This window comes from Elephantulus edwardii, unplaced genomic scaffold (assembly GCF_000299155.1).
Source record: "Elephantulus edwardii isolate Elephantulus edwardi_28Jun2011 unplaced genomic scaffold, EleEdw1.0 scaffold00227, whole genome shotgun sequence".
NCBI classification, from domain to species: domain Eukaryota; kingdom Metazoa; phylum Chordata; class Mammalia; order Macroscelidea; family Macroscelididae; genus Elephantulus; species Elephantulus edwardii.
Window position 1 is genome coordinate 4,586,731 of NW_006399977.1, and position 18,960 is coordinate 4,605,690.

Genomic DNA, 18,960 nt, shown 5'->3' on the forward strand with positions numbered 1-18,960 from the left:
GGTGGATTGATTCAGTGACTGGGGTACTCGGGATGGGTGTGTCAGAGGCAATGAGATTGGCACAGGATAGAACATGGTTTAGGGCTGTTGTACACAGGGTTGCTATGAGTCGCAAACCACTCGATGGCACATAACAACAACAACAACAACAATCAGACATGTTCATTTCTAACTTTAAACTTTTTTTTTTCCATTTCTGACAAACACTTGGTACATGCATTCCTTCATGTAGCTCACACCCTTGACCTTTGCTTTTTAGGGACTTTGCTTTCCTTCCTTTTTTCTGGTTTCTTTCCTTTTTTCTACTGGGATATATCTCCTTACTTACTATACAGGAACATTTGAAAAGCACAAGATAACAATTTAACATTTACCATACAATAACATTTGCAAAGTAGAAGCACAACACTCAACAATAGGAAATTCTCACTTTTCTAATTGCTTCTTCATTTCCACCTCCTCCACCCTTGCTCAAGAGTTGATGGCTTCATACAGAACCTCTTTTTGTTGTTGTTGTATAGCTTCAAGTCAGAACTGACCCATAGCTGATCCTCTAGTGGAATTTTAGAGCCTGTATATTGCACAAGAGGAGATTGCCCATCCTTCTCCTTCAGATCATTTGATGTATTGATTAGAACCGCAGCACAGCTTATCTCTAGGATCCCAGTACTCCCTTTCCACTTTAGTCTCCACACGATCAATTTCATCTTCTTGAAATTCTACTTCAATGGTGTCACTCTTGCACTGAGAAACCTTCAGTGGTGATTTACTAATTTGAGCAGTTGATACTCTCTGTCCCTCAAACTCACACACATGTCAACATTTTCCCCTCTTACTACTTTACTTCACAGTCTCTCCGCACTACTCAACAGGGTCAACTGCTCCTCCTCTCTCACATAGGCTTGGAAGTTTGTTCATACTCTCTCTACTCTATTCTCTTCTTTATTTGCTTTTTGTCCAAGTAATCTATGACCTTGAAAATTTGTCTCCTCTCAGAGATTATTTCTGATCATCCTTGGCTCAAAGTGGGCTCTACTTTCACTGACTTCTTATGACACTTACTTTCTGCACAAATAATCTGCTTATCTCTTCCTGGCTTTCCTGCCTCCCACCCCAACATCTTTTCATGGGCTTAAGGTGGCTCTGTTGACATAGTCTGTATGGAGTTGCACGACTAGCCCAAATGTGTAGCCTCTCTGGTGGATGGGATGCACCAGCTATGATGGGCAATCTCTTCCAATGTGATTTACAGTTTTGAACATTCTTGGACGGCCTGCCATGAGTTGGTTGCAAATGGATAGCATTGAGTTGAGTTTCATGAACATGTGGTCTAGTTCTTCATCTAAATACTATGTTCTGGGAGCTTTTAGATTCTTAAAGCTTTCATTAACACCAAGTACACACACATACCAACTGCTCTCCTCCCCCCCAAAAAAATCCCCTAAACCCATAAATGTTCCAAACTTGATTCAATAAAGCCCCTGTGATTCACAGTGAGCAATTCTAGGGATAGAATTGTTTTATGGAATTTTCTTGGCTGTATGTAAGCAAATCATCAGGTCTTTCACAACACTGTTTTTGTGGGTTATAACTGTCAATCATTAGATTCTTAGATAAACTCAGATCATTTACATCACCCAAGGACCAAACACAGTAGTATGGTACAGTGGTTATTTCTTAATTGGTTGGACTTACCTCTTGGTCCATAGGCAGCTGTTAAATTATCATTTAGCATGAAATTAGGTGTAAAGTGAATATATTTCCCCTCTTTTCCACACCCTCTATATTGTAGAGTGTATGGATCATCACCGTGAGCTCCATACCAGTCAGACACGATGACATTTGCCTAAATTAGAAGAAAAAAAATAGATAATACCTTGTGATACTCAACATGTTGACCAGATGTTGATAACATGAGTGTATAACACCTTAAACTGTTACTTCTATACATTTTACTACATTTGATTATTTTATCATGTACCATTAAGTGGGAACCGACTGACAGCTGACCTGTCAGAGGGTTTTCAGAGGCAGTAAATTGCATGGAAGGAGATTGCACATATTTATCCTGTGGAGTGTTTGGTGGATTTGATGTTACTTTACGATGGTAACACAATTCCTTACCACAACTCCACAAGAGCTCCCTATGTGTAATTGTTGTTGTTGTTGTATATCACTGAATACCAACCAACCCATAGCTGACCCTCCACAGGGTTTTCAGAGGCAGTAATCACATGAGAAAAGATTGAACATCCTTCTCCCACAAAACAGCTGGCGAAATTGAATCATGTGCCTTAGAAATTGAAGCACCGATTTTTACTGTAGTAGCAGCTTAAATGGTAAGCATTAAAGAAGCCATTGTGTATGTTGGTATTGTTGTTGTTGTTGATTGCCTTCCAGTCGAGCACAACTTTTAGTGACCCTATGAACAAAAGTCCTGAAGCCCTTCTACAGCTATTGACATTTATCACAGTTCATAGAGTTTCCGGAGGCATGTTTGTTCTGACAGCCATTTAAAGAAATGTGTGCTTCAAAATTTTGGCACTGCTATGTGTTGCTAAGGTTTATGTTCCCTAGTACATTCTGACCCATCTTGGTTACACACCACTGACTGCATCCTGTACCTGACATGGGCCTTGGACACCCATGAGAAGTCAAAAACAATAATGACTCCCAACTGGGAAGAAATCTCATCTACCAACCACTGTGAAACATGTGTAACCCCCATGCTCAATCTCTGCTTCTACGATCTTTGCTTCCCCTTGGGATCAGAATGGTTTGGGCAATAGCTAACATTTTTGACCCGTGTGTAATAGAAGGTTTGTTAATCTCCAATATTGGCTGAGTGTTTAAATCTCGCATTTGCTTCCATAACATTTGGAGGCACCAGCAAGATCCTTAGCTCATTTTCTAAGTTTTCTGCTCTGAGCAGCTGGGGCTCGCTCAGTTCCAGCGACATCACCTGTGACTTCCCTGGGCCCCCTTTTCTTATCCTGGCTCTGGTAACTGGGTCTGAGATGACTTCAGATCAACAAACCTTCATCAAAAACCTCCATGGTGAGTCTGACTCTTTGTAATTCTGGTTTCTGTAATGGTCAAGTAAGTTCGGACATGAACTGACCATGACTGCTAGCCATAACTTGGACATGAGTGGTCTGTTAGTCCCAGGTTTCTAGTCTGGTTTACCTGAGCTTCTGGTTTGTGTGCTTATTTGTCTCTCTGTGGGTTTTGGGGGAGATAAAGTAATAACCTCTGAGTGTTTGGTTGAGTGAGTGTGTGTGTGTATGTGCACCTAACTGGCTAATGCCTGCAGTAGGTGGTCTGTGCGGCTCCACAGCAAGGAAACCCCAAGCTACTGAGTCTGGTTTGGGTACTAACTTGCAGTTCCTTGGTTGCATCATGTAGCATAATGGAGAACCACCTCATGTGTGAGATGAACTGGCGTGAAATTTATATGGGTTCTCCTTAAGCCAAGATGGGCCTAAATTCTCAGGACAGATGGGGTCAGGCAGATACTTGTGTGGTCTCTGAATTCAGGGGCAACCCCATTAACTTATGTCTGCACCGCCAGGGAACTCCCAAAGCAGTAGGGGGAGGGTCTGTTTAAATCTATCCTCTTTTCATTTACTTTTTTTTTTAAATCTAATACTCTGTGGACACTTTTCCTTCTTTCTTCCTGATAAATTCCTATCTCTTCTAGAATTCACTTCTCTCAGTTTAAGTTGAGCCTCCTAGGTTGTTTAGTTCAGAACTTTTCTAAAAGATTAACTGGAAATTGTGGAGTTACAATATCTGCTGCCTGTCTTCCTACACTTTTCAGGGAGGAACGGACTTCCTTTGATGTCAACTAGCTATCAGAAAGCACTTAAAACTTGTGCAAAGTCAGAGCAGTCAAATCTGTTCTTACTAAAAACCCTGGTCATCCTAATCAGTTTCCTTATATTAATTCCTGGCATGTTCTCACCCAGACCCTTTCCCCTCGAGTCTACCAAGCCATCCCTGCATAGGATCCACCACAGTTCACCCCATCCTTGTTCCCTCTGCCCTGAAGCCTAGTAAGGCACAGTAAAGAGGCTGTTAATTCCAGAATAAAATCTGGGAATAGAGGATGTATAAAACCCCAACATCTTCTCTCCCCCGCTCAGGCATCTTCTGTCACTACTGTCTTCTCCTTGTAACTATAAACCAGTGTTATTCTCTTATCCTCTGGGCAAGCGGAGAGCTGATTGGGTTATATCGCACCTGCCCAGACAACTAGGGAAAAAGAATCAGTAATCACTATTGTGCTCAGAACTCCTGATCGGTTCCTGCCACTCCAAGAACTAGTCCCTGACAACAGTCTTGGAGCTGCTATAAGGCAAGAGGTGTTTCCATTTTAGAGCTTTGAACCAGTTAATTCACATTCAGCCTCCCTGCTGAAAATTTCCCTTTCAGTTCAATATGCTGAATCAGACCCTATTCTTTGACAAAATCCCAGCTAGAAGAATCAGAAAGTCTAATTACAGAGGGATCTTGTTGATATGTAGACACTGATTCTGTGTATCTGAAGTAGAAAACACACCCAGAATAAAACCCTACTCTCTTCCAATGTTACTTGTACTCCTTTTCCTCAGGATGCTATCTGAGCTTGTTTTCTAAGTAAAACAGAAAACAAGGTAGAAAGAATGGGATATTTGGAAAAGACTACCTTCTCTTCTCTGGGGTGAATGAACTTAATTTAGTGCAATAAAGAGACCAAAAGCCTCTGATTTTTAATTTCTCTGGCCACTCACACCTAACTAGAGACCCCTTTATAATAGTCCCTGCCTGTCCTACCCAACAAGGAAACTTCTGAATCCTCCCTCAACTCAAGCATATCCTCTCCGCTGCTGATAAAGATACTCTGGAAAAATCTCCCAGAAACAACTCAGGAAAGGTGTGAGCAATTACAAAGCAATGCCAGTTAGCTGTCCTGTGTGGGACCCCCCCCAACATCACTGCAGAGACCTGGTCATCAGGTGCTTACCACCAAGCTTTGCTGTCAGGTCTCTGAGTAACTGCTCGGAAAGCTACCAACTTAAACTAAACTACTGAAGTAATACAGGGTCCAAAAAATACTCAGTGCATTTTTGGAGGGACTTGGCGAAAATTTTCAAGTGTGCATCTCTTTTTGATCAATGACTCCTGAGAACACTAGGGCCCTTAACCCCACCTTTGTGTCTCAGTCAGTCATGGATATCAGTAAAAAGCCCCAGCCAGAAGCTTGAAGGATTTGCTGGCATGAATACTAGTCAGCTTTTAGAAATCTTCTGCAATAGGCTGATAACCTGCTCCTTGCTGTAGACACTGATGTTAACTGCCTGCAAAACACACACAAACTGCTCCAACTTTTATAAAGGAAAAATCTTTAAAGTGTTCCACTAAAGGACAAAAATATGTCAGCAAACAGTTACTTTCTTGAACTGTAAACTCACACAGTACCCGACAACTAACAAAAGACTGATAAAATGCTATCCTGTGGTGTCAGTCACTAAAAAGCTCCTAGAGTTTCTCAGAGCAGTAGGGTATTGCAGATTCCGGATACCAAAATTTGTGGAGGTGGCAAAGCCACTTTATGCACCTACAACACACCCAAATCAGCCGCTGATCTGGGTTAGAGAAGAGCAATATGCTTTTGATACCCTGAAACAAAAAGTAGTCAGTGCTCCTGCATTAGAATGGACAGATGTAACAAGATATTTTCGCCTCTTTGTCCATGAGCATCCTAAAATAGCAAAAGAAGTGCTAACCCAGACGCTTGCATCTCAAAGCAGCTGAACCCAGTTTCCCAGGGCTGGCAGCCTGTCTACAGTCATTGGCTACCTCTGTCCTGTTAGTAAACTCACGTTGGGGCAAGACCTCAGCATACAGCAGGCCATTGAAACCCTCCTCTCTGGAGCAGAGGCTAAGTGTTTGAGCTTTACTACCACCAGAAACCCAAACCCAGCTCCCCTACTCCAGGACTCTAAAAAGACAACAAAACATACTTGTGAACAAATTCTTGATATGTTTATTCCTCCAGACCGGATCTCAAAGACTATCCCTTCCTAGATGCAAAAATTCTGTTCACTAAATGGTAGCTGTTTCATTTATTTATTTAATTTGATTTTAAGTTTTTCTTTTTTTCTACTAGTTTATTTACAAAATTCAAATACAAATTTGAACAAATTCTTTCAATTTCCCTCACCCCCCCCATCAAATTGTACAACCCAATGATTAATCACCCTTCCTCCTGCACATACACATCCCTCTGCTTCCAGCCTCTCCCACCCTTCCTGGATCCTTTTACTCATTCTATAATAATAATTTTATACAATACTTATCTTTGTGGGACCGAGTTAGTTCACTCAGCATAATGTTCTCCAGTCCCTCTCAAGTTAGGTAATAATTTACAAAATTACTGCTTCTGCATGCTGCACACTATTCCATTGTGTGACTGTACCATAATTTCTCAATCCATTCATTTGTGATTGGACATTTGGGCTGTTTCCATGTTCTTGCGATGGTGAATAATGCTGCTATGAACATTGGTGTACTCTCAGTTTGTGCCTTAGTTCTCATATTCTCAGGGTATATTCCAAGTAATGGAATAGCTGGGTCATATGGAATTTCTACGTTCAGCTTTTTGAGGAAGCACCAAACTACCCTCCAGAATGGTTGTACTATTTTACAATCCCACCAACAATGTATAAGAGTTCCTTTCTTGCCACATCCTCTCCAACATCTATTACTTGCTGCCCTATTCATGGGACCTTCTAAAGATTAAATCTCTGTGCACTTCAAAAACTTTTCCCCAGAGGGTGAAAAGAAAACCTACTGACTGGGAACAAACATTTGGTAATACCATCTCAGACAAGAGTCTCATAAAAAAAGTTTACAGAATACTTTTGGGCCTACACACACACACACACAAAAAGACTGATAACCCAATTACAAAATGGACAAAAGACATAGAAAGAATTTTCACAGAGGAAGATATTTGAATGGCAAACAGACACATGAAGAAATGCTCCAAATCACTGTCAATAAGATAGATGCAAATCAAAACCACAATGAGGTATCATCTCATAGGGTAGCTGTTTCATTTATAATGGAACGTGGAAAGCTGGGGTGGCAACCACTACAGATACTATTGTGTGGGCTGAAAAGGACTCCAGACCAAAAGACTGAACTCATAGTCCTGATTTAAGCACTCCAGTGAGCTAAACGTAAGACTGTTAACATTTTTTTTTTTGACAGCTGTTATGCCTTTGCAACTGTTCATGTGCACGGAGCACTCTACAAAGAAAGGGGTTCCTTACTGCCACTAGAAATACTGTTGAAAACACTTCCGAACTTTTAAACCTCCTGCAAGCTATATGGCTGCCCATCAAAGATGGCACTGCCAAAGACATTGGACCAGAAAAGAACCCATGGCATAAAAACATCAACTAACAGATGCCTTGTCCTGGCAGGCTGCTCTCAGTGCTGAATCCACACATCTCACCTCAATCCTTTTGGCCCCTGTCATGTCAAACAATGCTGAATATTTGAGAGCTAAAAAGAACTTCGCAAAACAAACACACAAACAAAAAAAACCCACCAAAACTTACCTTAGCGAAAAAATAAAACCTGGCAAATGCAAGGATATTTTATTCCAAAGTTGGAGACAACTTGCAGAAGTAAATTTTACTGAACTCAAGCTAGCACCCCTCAGTTATAAATATCTTCTTGTAGTCATGTGCACCTTTTCTGGGTAAGTTATAGCTCTCCCACATGCACAAAGATGGCTTAAAAAAGCTGTAAAACTTCTTTACAAGAAATAGTCCTCTAGTTCAGGTTGCTACTGTCAAATGGGTTAGACAATGGCCCAGTGTTTGTGTCTAAAATCTCACAAACTCTAAGCTTTAAGTGTCACCCAAAACCTGCATACAGCCTATAAGCCTCAGAATTCAGGACAAAGAAAAAATAGGCAGAACTCTTAAAACCACCCTAGTAAAGTTATGCCAAGAAATCTAGCCAGATCTGTTAGGTAAATCTTATTAAGTAAGGTCTCAAATTTATTTTACAATTAATAATGTTGGCATTATTGTTTTAATGTTAGCAAGTATATTGTTTCAATGTTGGGAGAAGCACAAAACTTAAGAAAAAGAAATTATGTGTCATTTCCTCAGTAATCTATGTATGCACTCAAGCCAGGCTGTTGGAGTCTTGATTACAAAATGTTTAACCTGCCCTTCTTATCATGATGTTGTTGTTGTTAAGTGTCGTCGGGTCATAGATAACTCATAGCGACCCTATGAATGAAAGACCTGAACACTTGCATAACTTTTATCCTTTCTCCAAGTTCATAGGGTTTCTGGAGACAAGCTATTTCAGAAATGGATGCCATTCCTGCTTCCAGGATTGTTTTATTCGGGGAGCTCCACCAAACACTGTCCACCATGGGTAACAACAATTTTCCTATCATACTAAATTTAATAATGGAAGTATTTATCTCACCCAAGCTCCACATTAACCTTACTGTTTTAGCCGGGACCCCATCCTATTAACTACCCTTTGTCAAGCTTTTCAGCTGGAAAACTCAGTTCGTGTTAAAATGTAAAAAAGCTCTGCAGCCTGTGTGAATCAGACTGTGATAAGTTCTGACTACTCCTGCTGTAGTCAAAATTACAAGACCTGTGGATTCATTTCTCCTGAGGAAAAATAGCACCCGTCTGTTAACCCATGATATACACCACTTCAGCTAACATTCAGCATTCAATGTCAACTATACCATACAGAGAGTTGTAAAGCCTATTGGACCATCAGCTGAGTTGAAAGGTCCTATCTTCAACCAGCACCCTGCTCTACCCAGTGCTCCTCCTTTCATCACCAGCCACCAGCTGCAGTCCTACTGTCCGCTCTGGTCTCCATACTCTCGGCAATGCACCTGTTCCTCAGCATGACCCATCCTGGACTTGCTTCTGATTGCAGGCTTTGCCTAGCTGCCGAGCCTCTCTGCAGTCTGTAAGTCAGTATGTATGAAAACTATCATTCTTGATACTTTGCTAACCCATTTTGCTCCTAATAGCACTTAGCTAAGGTGTACAGATAGCCTCACAAAATGTCTTCAAAGGTCACTAGTAACTAGACCAATTGTATGTGTCTTTGTTTAATTCCTCTCTCAAATGTATATTTATAGTGGCCCAGAAAGGCTAAAATGTCTTAATCTGCCAGGCCTCCATGTTGCCAAATACACCTTTCCTTTAATACCTGTTCTTTCAGGTCTCAGTATTGCCAGAGCAGCAGCTCTCCACCATAACAGTAGTCAAGAGAAATATGCAAGTATCTTAACAGCTTTCAATGCGCCATTTCCCTTCTGTATAACCAAGTTAAATCCCTAGCCAAAGTTATACTGGAGAACCTATGACATTTACATATCCTGTTTCTCTCTCTGGGGCAGAGTGGGGGTGGGGGTTGTATGCTACTTTAAAAGAAACCTGTTGTTTTTATGCCAAACAGCCAAGTGTTAATACTCTGAAAAAATAACAACAACAAAATAAAACACCTTCAAGCACAACAGAATAAGAATTCAGACAGTCTTAGTTTCAGAAAAGGTTTAATAAGAATCCCTAGTGAACTTTCTTATTCACTAGAATCTCAAGACCCCTAATATTTCTATTCTTTCTCCTAATTAGACCATGTGTCCTTAATCACATAATACAGTCTGCTCAAATATAAACTAAGTCTGTTAAACTTCTGTTTATATCTCAGTATTATGAGCCTCTAGCAATTGAATACCCTGATGCTCACTCTACCGTTTAAGTATGTACAAACAGGAGGAGGGAATGTAGTGGCAGATTAAATGTTAAGCATCAAAGAAGCCATTTTATATGTGAGCATTAAATGTATGCCTTAATAATTTTGGTAATAATATGTGCTGCTAAGGTTTATGTTCCCTACTACACGCTGACGCATCTTGGTTACCACTCCCTGGTTACATCCTGTACCTGGCCTGGACATTGAGCACCAAGGAGAAGGCAGAAATAATAACGACTCCCTACTGGGAATAAATCTCAACTGCCAACCACCGTGAACTTCCTGTAACTCCCATGCTCAATCTCTGCTTCTGCAATTTTTGCTTTCCCCAGGGTCAGAACAGTTTGGGCTATAGCTAACGTTCTTGATCCGTGTGTAATAAAAGGTTTGTTAATCTCCAGTATTGGCTGGGTGTTTAAATCTCACATTTTCTGCCATAACATTACCACTAGGTCACCAGAGCTCCCTTACATGTAATTATAACCACAATTTTCAAATCCTAAACCTTTGTTACCATAGAGTCAGAACAGATTCATAGCTGCCCTTCCAGTGGGTTTTGGAGGCTGTAAATCACACTGGAAGGATTTTCCCATCTTTCCTCTCTGCAGTAGCTGATGGATTTGAACCTCAAGAAAAGCATGGTGTTTGGGTTATACCCAATCAACTATGCCACCAGAGCTCCGTCAATTTGAAAACAGATTTTTTAAAAGTCTTGCAGATAAAGTTTAAAATATTCTCATAGCTATATATCAATATCACCTTTCAGCACTTTTAAAAAGTAGTGCCAAGATTTTAAATGTTTCGTACATATCCTTGCAACTTTATTTTTATTTGATCTTTTTACTTTCCAAATTAGATTTTTCTCAAAAATTAACCCTGAAAAAGTTTGACATTAAACAATACTATATTGTATAGTAAAAAATACTTGAATAAAATTTAAGAACATTTACGCATTATTCAGAAGTTTGTTGTTTTTTTGCCTCTTGACAGCTGTCTGAGACACTGAGGGTTTTTTTCTATTTTGTCATTTCATATCCACAGCTCATCAGATAAGTAAAATAAGAATTATAATTATTATGCAATTATATTTCATCTTGTACCTTGCACGGTTTCATCTAGCACCAAAGCTAAAAGCATAGCACTCAAAGGTGATCAAAGCAACGGTAACTATCTATTCAAATAACATCAAAATTATTTTATTCATAACTTTTTTCTTTTCATTTTGAGGAGGTAAGATAACCTGTTGTGTCAGGACTGGGTCTGTGTAATTAAATGCATTTTTAAAGAGAAAAGAAAAAGCTGTTATGAAATAATAAATATGATGCTGTATGTAGAGGACATTATTAGTGGATATAGATAGGTGCTTTTTATGTCCCATAGAGGAGTTGTATTTTTAGGTTTTGTATTTTTTTAATTATTTTTTTATTTTATTATTTTTATGTGTACCGTCAAATCAGATCTGACTGGTACAGGAGGAAGGTTTTGTGTTTTTATATTTTTCTTTTTGACAATGAATAGGAAAAAATTTACTATAAGTAACAATAAATGTATGCACTTGGATACTTTTTAAAAAAAAAATCATCTTTTTTGATACATCTCATTCCCAAGTCTGAAAATCTGTCCTGAGAGAAAAAGGAAATCTGTCCTGTATGGGGTGGATAGAATACTCAGATGTTGTTTGGAGTTTTATTTTCTTAAATATACCGTAGTAATACAGAGCTTATCTCCTGATCTCTTCCTCCCGCCTGTCCTTGTATAACTTACATTAGGAGTGCAGCTGTTCTGCTGTCCTTATGTACCCTGCAGAACTTAGCATGGCTCATGGGTAGCTATTATTCACTGAGCATTGGCTTAAATGGCATTAAGAATGTTAAAGCAATTGGTATCTATGGAGTAATGAGTGAAATTCAGTGACTTCCTGTGTTTTGTCATATAGTTCATGTTTTTAAAGTAATTTCTTGATCTTTCTTCTTTCAAGGATTGGGATTGCTACCTTTGGCAACAGGGTTTGGCTGTTTCTTTGTTCCATTACTTCTTTCTTCTGCTGAAGTGAAAATTACTCCAGTCTCTGTAGATAACTGGATGCAACATTGAATAATGCAAAATAAAAAGGCCTTGGATTTAAAGGATACATATGTAGTTTGCAAGTTATTTATTTGACTTGGGACAAAGTTCTCACTATTTTTGAACCTCAGTTTCCTAACTGTTAGGGTATAACAGATTTGAGTTAATAATTATAAAGTGCCTGGTACGTAAATGAAGTTTAAGAAACACTTTCTTCCCAATTTACCCTGTTTTTCCTAATTCTATCACCAAACATCATCAAATGTTTTCATCTGGTCATAATTCAGATACCTTAGGAATCTCTTAAATTTTCTTCAGAGCTCCTTGGCGATAAAATGGTTACTGTGCTTATCTGTTAACTAAAAGATTGGAAGTTTGAGTTCACTAGAGGTGCATAAGAAGAACTGTTGGGTGATCCACTGAAAAAAAAATTGTTACTTTTGAAGTCTTTATGGAGCACAGGTCTACTATGACTTCATGAGACAAACTAGATCAATAGCAACTAGTAGTGATTAACTTCAGGGAGCAGAAGGGTTTATCTAGATGGCTGTGCCATTTGATTTCTGAGATAGCAAGCAGCCTCAGAGAGATCTAAATTGAAAATAATCACTGAAAAAATTTCATACCAAATAGCACACGTAAGAAAAAGGGGACAGTGTGCCAGGAAAACCCTGCTGCTCCTTTGGAGTTGTGCTTAGAGGTGCTGAACTTGCTCAATGGCTCACCCCCCAGCTAAGCTCCTATCCCTCTGCTCTTGACCTTTCTCAGTGCTATTATTGACTCTTGATGACCTCATCGCTCTCCAGTGAGTTTTCAGAGGCTATCAATCTCTGGAGGAAATGGCCTTTCTTCCACGGAGGAGCTGGTGGATTTGAACCACCTGCATTTGGCTCGGCAGTGCAGTGACTTACCAGAGCTCCCTTTGATTGACTCGCAGTGCACAGCAATTTGCCATTTGTTCACAGAATGCATAAAGTAGATGCCAAATGTTATTGGATTTTAACCATGGTCCAAACCATTTTCTCAGAGTTGCTCTAGGAAAAGTAGCCACTTGCTGGCCTCTTACCCCCATAGCCCTTCCTTTCCTCTTCTCTCCTTACTTAAAAAAAAGAAGCATCCTGGACTTGTGCTCATCTACACTTGGTGGTTTATCCTATGGAGTAATAGGGTGTTCATGTTTTGGTGCTTGTGGGTGGCTTATGTTTCTGTCTGAGCATGCAAGTTTACTGCCCCTGACAGTATAGTAAATGAAAGTACTCATAACTGCAATTTTTTCTCATTGTAGTTCATAGTTAGTAGGATGAAATTAACCTTTGCTCCTCAAACATTTCAGAAAGAAATCTATATTATAAAACAAGGAGATCTTCTGAAAAACTTTAGAAATATTTTTTAACTTATTTTTATTCTATAATTTGTGTTCATATATTTCCATTAGATATGTGAATAATAATCTATTAAGATTACTTATATATTATATATACCAATGGTTATTTTGCTCAATTTTTCACTCAAAAAGTAGAACAGAGTAGAATTTGGGTTTTTTTTTTATACACTTAAGTGAAACTTGTTTGATGGAATTCTGAATTCTTACCTTTTCATACGATTCCTGTTTTACTTTGCTGTAGTTGTTAGCTCTCCATGTGGCAGGTATTAAAATCTTTGTGTTTCTGAAAAACACTCTCCTTTTGGTGGCATTGAACAGGTAAAAGGAAGCCTCAGTTATCATTTCCTATTGCCAAACAAAGGAAAAGCTCAATGTACCAGTGTAAGTCCTTTTTATTTTGTTTTCTGGTTATACCTGAATATCTTGTAACAAAAATATACTAATAAAATTATTTTGAAGGAATCTATTTCTTTTAGAGAATACATTAGAGTTTGGAAAAAGTTAGGAGCCTAAGACATAAATTTGAAATGGTTATCTGGAAGCTGTTTCAGGGCTCTCACTGTTGTCTGGGCTTGCCTGCGTGATTTATCCATTTTTGTGAAAGGCTTTTCAGTTCTTACAGCACAAACCCTTTTCATGTCACACCTGTGGGCATGTTCAAGACCACACCTCATGATGAATGTAGAGTAGTAATACTGAGGGCTCTCATCATTTAAACACAAATACTCAACTAGTTTACACAGCATTCAGGTAAAAGAAATTGTTTATAAAAAATTTTGTTAACTTTCCAGAGCTCTGCCCACACTCTCATCATTTCTCCTGAGAATTCTCAGTCAGGATGAATTCTAAAAGATGATTGTAAGAAGTCCTGTGAAGCTTATTCCACTCAAATGTCAGCTTTTTTAGTCACTAGCAGTAAGTTATTATTATAATTTATTAAGTTCTTATTCCAAAATGGCTTTAAACATAGCAGATATTGTGAGGATGGTTCTGTATCAGGCCAGGTTTCCATTTGTTGTGCATAAGGTCTTTATGAATCAGAATTAATGCAACAGGCACCTAACAACTCAAAACACAGTCAGGAAATAAACCAAAGAGGGAAAGAACTGTTTAAGAGGGATATATGATTAAATATTATTGTTATGACAGGAGTTCAGAACAAATGTAACACAGTGGAGTGGACTTGGGGAGAGGGATTGAATAACAGTGAAAGAATTTTTCTTTTACTTATCAAAAGAAAAGTGAATTGGGGGAAGGGGTGGGCAGGGAGAAAAGTGCAACAATGGATGAATGAAAATCCAAAGTCTCTGTAAACTTTCATTAAAATAAATTTTTTTTAAAAGATGGAAAAAAATAAGTAACACCCAACAAAAAGAGAGCAAGATCAACTTTCTTTGAGCAAAAGACTACACAGAGAACAAATGTGCTCAACCATATTCATAACTTGGCACTTCCTTTTAACAGCTGCTGTTTCCCCGAGGGCTCAGCTGGAAACCAGGCAGGGTGCTAGCTTTTACAAGAAAGCTGTATTTTTTTTCCCAATGGAATTATGGCATTGACTTAATATATTTGACACTCACCTTAATGTTTGAGATGAGGTTCTGATCCTCAGAAACCTGGGGATGAATTGCAACAAGTAATCCATTGTACCCATTGTCTTGAAGCTGCACACTGGCTCCCAAGGGTAGGAGTTGCAGACCTAGGACAGCCAGGAGGGTCACCAATATCAGGCTGCAAACAGGACGCACCTTTTCCCTGTGGGTCATGTCTTAGTGAAGCCTCAGGCTTACTCACCCTGGCCCTGCTTGGAACATTGGACCAGGGTTGTCAGTAGGGAAGCAGGTTTTTTTTCTGAATGTGGAAGTCTTAGAATTTGTGATGAAGTAGGTGTCTTTTTTTCCTATTCCGGGGTGGATCTAACTGGGACCTGCCTCTACAAGTCCTTCTCTAGGCATTGCCATACTTGCCAGGCCGGTGGCTGAGCTTCCTCCTGAGTCATCGTGAGGCATCGCCTCACTTTCATCGTCTTACTCCCTTTCTCTTGTCTCAGCAGAAGGAAGAAGGACAGTAAGACAAAAAGAGTTCAAAAGCAGAAGCCTGGCTAGTGGCTCTGAGACAGGATACTTGGTTGCTCAAACGGTTTTTGATAGAGGCACAGAAATCCGCCATTAGTGCCTTTTCTCATTTCTGATGCTTGCCTTCATCAGTCAGCACAGCTGTTTCCCTCAAACCATGTTTTGTTTGCTTTAAGATTTCCTGTGTCTGTTTATTTTGAAGCCTTGGAAAGGCTGTCTTCAGAGCCCCTGAGGCAGGTAGTCTGGACAAGCTTTCAGCTGATGGCTGTGGGGATGGTATCAGATAACCTCTAAAAGGCCCGTGCCAGGCACTTGGCTACCTCTGCAGGTTGCAGGAGCCTTTCTCTCTGGCCTCACTGCCTCATCTCTTTGCACTATTAAATAATTTTACTAGGGATCATAGTGCCAATATTTTCCAGCCTAGGCACTCGCTTATTTAATCATCCTACATTTTATGAGTAGATAGTATTACTATCTACCTTGTACAAATGAGAAGACTTGAGTTAAAGGGGTTCAGTAAAATAGAGAAAATAATAGTACGTAATTCCTCGAGTTGTTGAGAGGATCAAACAGGTGTTGTTGTGTACCATCAATTCTGAACCGACCCATAGCTGATCGTCCAGCAGGTTTTGAAGAGGAAGGAAGGGCCAACTTCTTCCATGCAATTACTGCCTCTGAAAACCTGCTAGAGAGTCAGCTCTGTGTTGGTTCTGACTCAACGGCACACAACACCAATCACACAGGAGAAGATTGTCTATCCTTCTCCTGTGAAGCAGCTGGTGGATTCAAACATTCAGGATTGCAACACCATTCACCTACAATAGAATTCATAGTATAGAGCAAGTGACATAGAAATTTTAGCTGTCATTTTTATTACTACCATCAGTTGACTTATATAACCTGCTCTCTGACCTTCTGTTCCTTCATTTCTTCCTTCAATCAATCCTTCTACAAATATTTATTGAGTAATAAGAAGCAACGATGTCAGTCTAAAGACTAAGGTGTGCCTGATGCAACCCATACTATTTGTAATTACTCCCTATGCATAAAAAGATGGACAATGACTGGGAATGATAGAAAGAGAATTGATGCCTTTGAGCTGTGGTGCTGGAGAAGAGTATTGAATATACCATGGACTGCTAGGAGAACAAACAAGTTCGTCTTGGAGAGGGTGAGACCTGGCTGCTCCTTGGAGGCAAGGATTCTGAAGCTTCATCTGACATATTTTGGGCACGTTGCAAGGCAGGATCAGTCCTTGGAGAGGGATGTCATGCTTGCGAGGGTGGAGGGACAGTGCAAGAGAGGAAGACTCTCAATGAGATGGATTGATTCAGTGACCTGGGGTAATGGGGTAGGTGTGTCAGAGACAATAAGATTGGCACAGGATAGAGCAGGTTTAGGACTGTTGTACATAGGGTGTCTATGAGTCGCAGGCAACTCGACAGCACAAAACAACAAAAACAACTCAGTGCCCTGAAGATATAATGAACAAGGTTTAGTCCTGCTTGTTATTTAATAGAGTACACAGAAGCAAAACCATATGTAATATAAAAGTAAGCCCTGAGAAGCATCTAAAACAGGTTCTAAGACTACTCAGAGAAGATACGCCAAGGGAAGTGACAACTAAACTGAAGCACAGAGGATTACCAGGAGTTAAAAGAAAGAGGATAAAGGCACAAGTGGAGAAGGTCTAATATCAGAAGCCTAGAGATGACGGAAGATTGCATGGGGAGAATTCACAAAACAGGAAAGAAAGTGTAAGAACTGGAACACTGAGAGTTTGAGAGAAATTTCTCTCTTGCTGGTCACTATGCTTGGGAATCACTATCTTTTTGCCTACACTTCTGTCAAAGTCTAGTTCTGCGACAGATTCAAGCCTCAAAACTAAAAGCCTCGCTGCTAAGCTTATTCCTACAGGACAAAACAGAAATGCCTTCGAGGGTACCCCAGGCATTTCTTTACGAAAGCAGGCTGCCACATCCTTCCCCTAAAGAGTATCCAGTGGGTTTGAACCACTAACCTTTTGGTTAGCAGCCCAACTATATAACCACTTTATTACCAGAGTCATATGAATGTCCTAATTAGGTCAAGTCCCTTTATCTCAAGGTTCCAGAGCAACAGATACATTTTATGTCACAACGTTTTCTTGTGTAATTAATTACCTGATTGCCACTAAAAAGTGTTGAAGAAAGAATTTACTTGTATTCACTACATTTTAGCACTAAACTCAGTAAACAATCTGTTGAACGAACGCATGAATTAATTGAACGAGAAGCAAATAAAACCCTACCACAAAGGGGATTTGGATTATAGCGTGAAAATATCCTTTCCTCTTTTGTTCCTTAGGAGGCATTTCTTACATTATGAATCAGTTTCCTGCATGTTCCCTTGATGACACTCAGCCTTTGAGCATTGGCATCAAAAACTAAGATGGAATTGGTCACAACGTGGGAGTACTTATTCATGATGATCAAAGAAGATCAAAGACCAAGGATGAAGTCTCCAGTATGATTTACATCTAAATATCAAGAAAATAAAATCCTAACAATTGGACCAAGAAACAAAATGAGAAATGGAAAGACATTTAAAACTGTCAATGATTTTATTTACTTGGATCCACAATCAATGTCCATGAATGTAGTATACAAGAAAGAAAAATTGTGTATTGTATTGGGAAAATGTAACTCTCTAAAGCGATAAAAAAGAAAAATGACACTTTGGGGGCTAAGGCGCACCTAACCTAAATCGTGATGTTTTTCAATCACCATGTATATACATGTAAAAGTTGAATAATGAATAAGGAAGATGAAAGAATTATCAATGTCTTAGCATTGTAGTGGTGGTGAAGAGTAACGAATATACCACAACTTCCAAAAGAACAAACTGACCTGACTTGGAGGAGGTTCAGCTAGAATGCTTCTTAGAAGCAAAGATGAAGAAACTTTGTCTCATTTACTTTGGGCATATTATCGGGGGAGGGGGGCTACTCCTAGAGAAAGATCATGTGTGGGGAGGTAGAGAGTCAGCAAGATGAAAACCCTCAATGAGATGCCTGCAGCAATGAACACAACAGTGAAACGGTGATAGAGGGAATGACATAAGACCAGGCAGTGTTTGGTCTGCTGCACATCACGTCCACCCTATGTATCAGAGTCGATTTGACACCATCTAATAATAACAACAACTCTGATGACAGAGTGGTAAGGAGTTGTGCTGCCAACCCAAAGGCCAATGTTTCAAATCTATCAGTAGCTTCGGGGGAGAAAGATGGGCAGATTCTTCCCATGTGATCTCTTGCTTTTGAAAATCCACAGAAAGGTCAGTTATGAGTCTGTTCTGACTGGGCACACTAACAACAGCACTCAGTAATAACAGGAAAAGCTCAGAAGTTGGCTTAACTGCCTTGTGTTCTGGAGCTGACTCCCAGCAGTGGGTTTTCCCCACTCACTTACACTGTATCTACAGAGCGGAAGACCAGAGGCGGGGCAGCTCCAAAGGCCTTGCTTGAAACTGTGACTCACTGAGTCACAACAATGCACTCTGTTTTCACCAGCTTGCCACAGGGTTTTGGTTTTAAGTTGCTCTGTTGTTTTGTTGGGAGTGGTGATGGTGGCAGTTGATTTCTTAAGCCAATTTCTT

At 39.7% G+C, this 18,960-nt stretch overlaps 1 protein-coding gene across 1 annotated transcript in view; it reads right to left on the minus strand.

Moving 5' to 3' along the window:
- The window catches only part of CLCA2 (chloride channel accessory 2), a 66,235-nt gene extending 51,223 nt beyond the window's left edge, over window positions 1-15,012 (minus strand). Inside the window, exons 1-3 of the mRNA XM_006898382.1 lie at window positions 14,827-15,012; window positions 13,454-13,591; window positions 1,696-1,846 (exon numbers count right to left, since the gene is read on the minus strand). Coding sequence (XP_006898444.1) covers window positions 1,696-1,846; window positions 13,454-13,591; window positions 14,827-15,012 — 475 coding nt within the window. The remainder of the gene's footprint in view (window positions 1-1,695; window positions 1,847-13,453; window positions 13,592-14,826) is intronic.
- Between the last annotated feature and the right edge of the window lie 3,948 nt (window positions 15,013-18,960).